The sequence below is a fragment of the Festucalex cinctus genome, chromosome 1, assembly GCF_051991245.1.
Source record: "Festucalex cinctus isolate MCC-2025b chromosome 1, RoL_Fcin_1.0, whole genome shotgun sequence".
NCBI classification, from domain to species: Eukaryota; Metazoa; Chordata; class Actinopteri; order Syngnathiformes; family Syngnathidae; genus Festucalex; species Festucalex cinctus.
In genome coordinates this window covers 38,538,536-38,540,919 of record NC_135411.1, presented here as the reverse complement: position 1 = coordinate 38,540,919, position 2,384 = coordinate 38,538,536, and the positions used below count along the sequence as shown (strand labels likewise).

The following is a 2,384-nucleotide window of genomic DNA, read 5'->3' as shown; positions in this document are numbered from 1 at the left end:
AAACAAAGGAGAGGTCTCCGTGATATGAGGAGCTTGAACAGGCTCGCGTCATTTTCACAAAATATGAGCCCCCATGACGGACTTAGAAATGTCCGTTTCCCTGGCACGCTGGACCATACGTATTTACGTCTGCAAACACAGCGTTGCGAGTGACGTAGCTTCTTCTGCGCATGAGGGTCACTTTGGGGACACAACATTCACACAGCAGTCAGACTGAGGTCGCAATTAATAGGCTATTAATAATAATTAATTAAGGCTATTAATAGCTCCTGCGTTTGCTTTCAAACTTGTGTGCGATACACATCACATTAATGAATTAATTTGTTCATTCATTTCTGTGCGTGTTTGTGTGAGTGAAAAGAAAAGGGAAAAAAACGGCGGTGATGTGGACTGCCTGTACGGCTGTTGCGGGGTCCTCTGCGCCTACCGATGATGTCACATACCGTAGCTTCGCTATAGTAGGCTGACGTCATCAGCAAGTGCGCCAGCCACCAAACAAAGGACCCCAAAATAACGAGCGTAAACACCGCTCAAGGTAGATGATGTGTATTTATTTATAAGCACCTCGATTTCACGATTTAGCTCATTTTCACATCGTGGACGAATGGACGAATTAATCAAATTACGTAATTCGATTTATCGCCCAGCCCTATTTTAAACCTGCCGTGATTAGCTGCCTGGTCATACAAAATGGAGGATCTGTACACTTTCATGCCACAACAGTTTTTCTGTGCAACAATCAAGTTTTATATGGTAGAGTAGTGCTACACCACGTGCGGTAGGAGTTTGGTGGGAGTGGCTATGTAATTTCTAAACAATGCTAGAAATGGAGTGCTAGTGAGGGGACAGCCGAGGAAGTTTGCAATGTTGGAAATGTTGTGCATAGCAATTAGGGAGTGGCCCCACCAAAAAGTCCCATGGGTGTGTGTCTATGGACATATGCAAATGAATTGACACCATCTCGCGTGCACGATAAACCTGGAGTTGCTGTGCAGGCACGATGAGGGAGGATGGATGGATACATTATATAGTATAAAGAGTTTAATCACTACTTCTGCATTGGTATATATACTTGTATGTACAAAGGTTTAGCTGTATTCAAGGAAGGTCAGAAGTCAGACTTATCCCAGTTGGCTTTTCCCAGTTCCGACCTGAAAGTGGTAAACAACCGAAATGGCGGATAGTGATAAATTTTCTGTTTTGCTCCTCAAAACACATTTTGACCTCCAGCAAACTTGCCTTCTCGCAATTTTGCTTCATTTATGCATTTATCCTATTTCATAAACATTCTATACCATTCAGTAGTTCACCGTATAATTTCACGCAGGGAGATAGCGGCATATTGTCACGTACACGTTGTGCTACTTCAAGTTATGTTGAATATTTAATTTATGAATGAATAAAACTATCTAGGTTTTATACTTGAGTAAATTGTGTTTTACCATTCACGATATGTGTTTCCATAGTGGTCGCCATCGTAGTGACGTCACATCAAAGTCAGTCGGTTAAGTCGGTGTACTTTTTTTTTTTTTTTCTTTATCTATATGAAGTCGACATTTCATCAGTAGAGCTATGAAAAGATGAAGGTTGAAAAGTTAACAAGTGAGGCTTTATTTTTGTTAATTAAATTTTTTTCCAACTTTAGTTTGAGTTATTTCAGTACTTTTTAGTTAACTACCAATAACCCTGGTACTTTAGTTGTACTTAAATACTGTATAGCTTCTGACAAAAACATGGTCGCGGATTTTCTTGGAACCTATCCCTGCTGCCTCTGGGTGAAAGGTGGGGCACAAACCCTTGAATGGCTGCCAGCCAACTGCAGGGCACATACATACTATATAAAGCAAACCATTTGCACTCACATTCACGCCTGAAGACAATTGTGAGCCTTCGCTTAGCTCAACATGCATATTTTTGCAGACTGCAAACTCTACACAGGAAGGCTTGACCCTGGATTCAAAACTGTGAGGCAGATGCACTAACCACTCGTGTACTATGCCAAATGTGAGGAGTGTATTGCTGGTAAAGTGGCTGAGTAGACTAGTAGGTGACATCACAGCCGGGGCGAGGCTTCATGATTCCCTACCAGCGTGCGGCAGACATGAGACAGAGAAAGGCAGAGCACACAAGGCAGGATGAAGAAGACTGACAAGGTGGACGAAGGCAGCGGTTGTGGAAAGTCGGAAATTAAGAAAGAGAAAGTTCAGGTATGTGACCTGACCACCTCAACAAATCACTGTCACTTAGTTTTAGCATATCGCCGGTTTCTTTTAATTATGTTTCTGTAGTGTTACAAAGTGGTGTTCGACAGACATTTAACCAGCGTTGCGATGACGTTGTCATTTCAATTCAATTTTTAGAATCCAAATTTTGCCACGTAAACG

The 2,384-nt window shown here is 41.9% G+C and overlaps 1 protein-coding gene across 1 annotated transcript in view; it reads left to right on the top strand.

Annotated features, from left to right (window-relative positions):
* Positions 1 to 1,843: 1,843 nt before the first annotated feature.
* trpm4a (transient receptor potential cation channel, subfamily M, member 4a) overlaps positions 1,844 to 2,384 on the top strand; it is a 49,318-nt gene continuing 48,777 nt past the window's right edge. Inside the window, exon 1 of the mRNA XM_077534587.1 lies at positions 1,844 to 2,207. Coding sequence (XP_077390713.1) covers positions 2,136 to 2,207 — 72 coding nt within the window. The 5' untranslated portion in view covers positions 1,844 to 2,135. The remainder of the gene's footprint in view (positions 2,208 to 2,384) is intronic.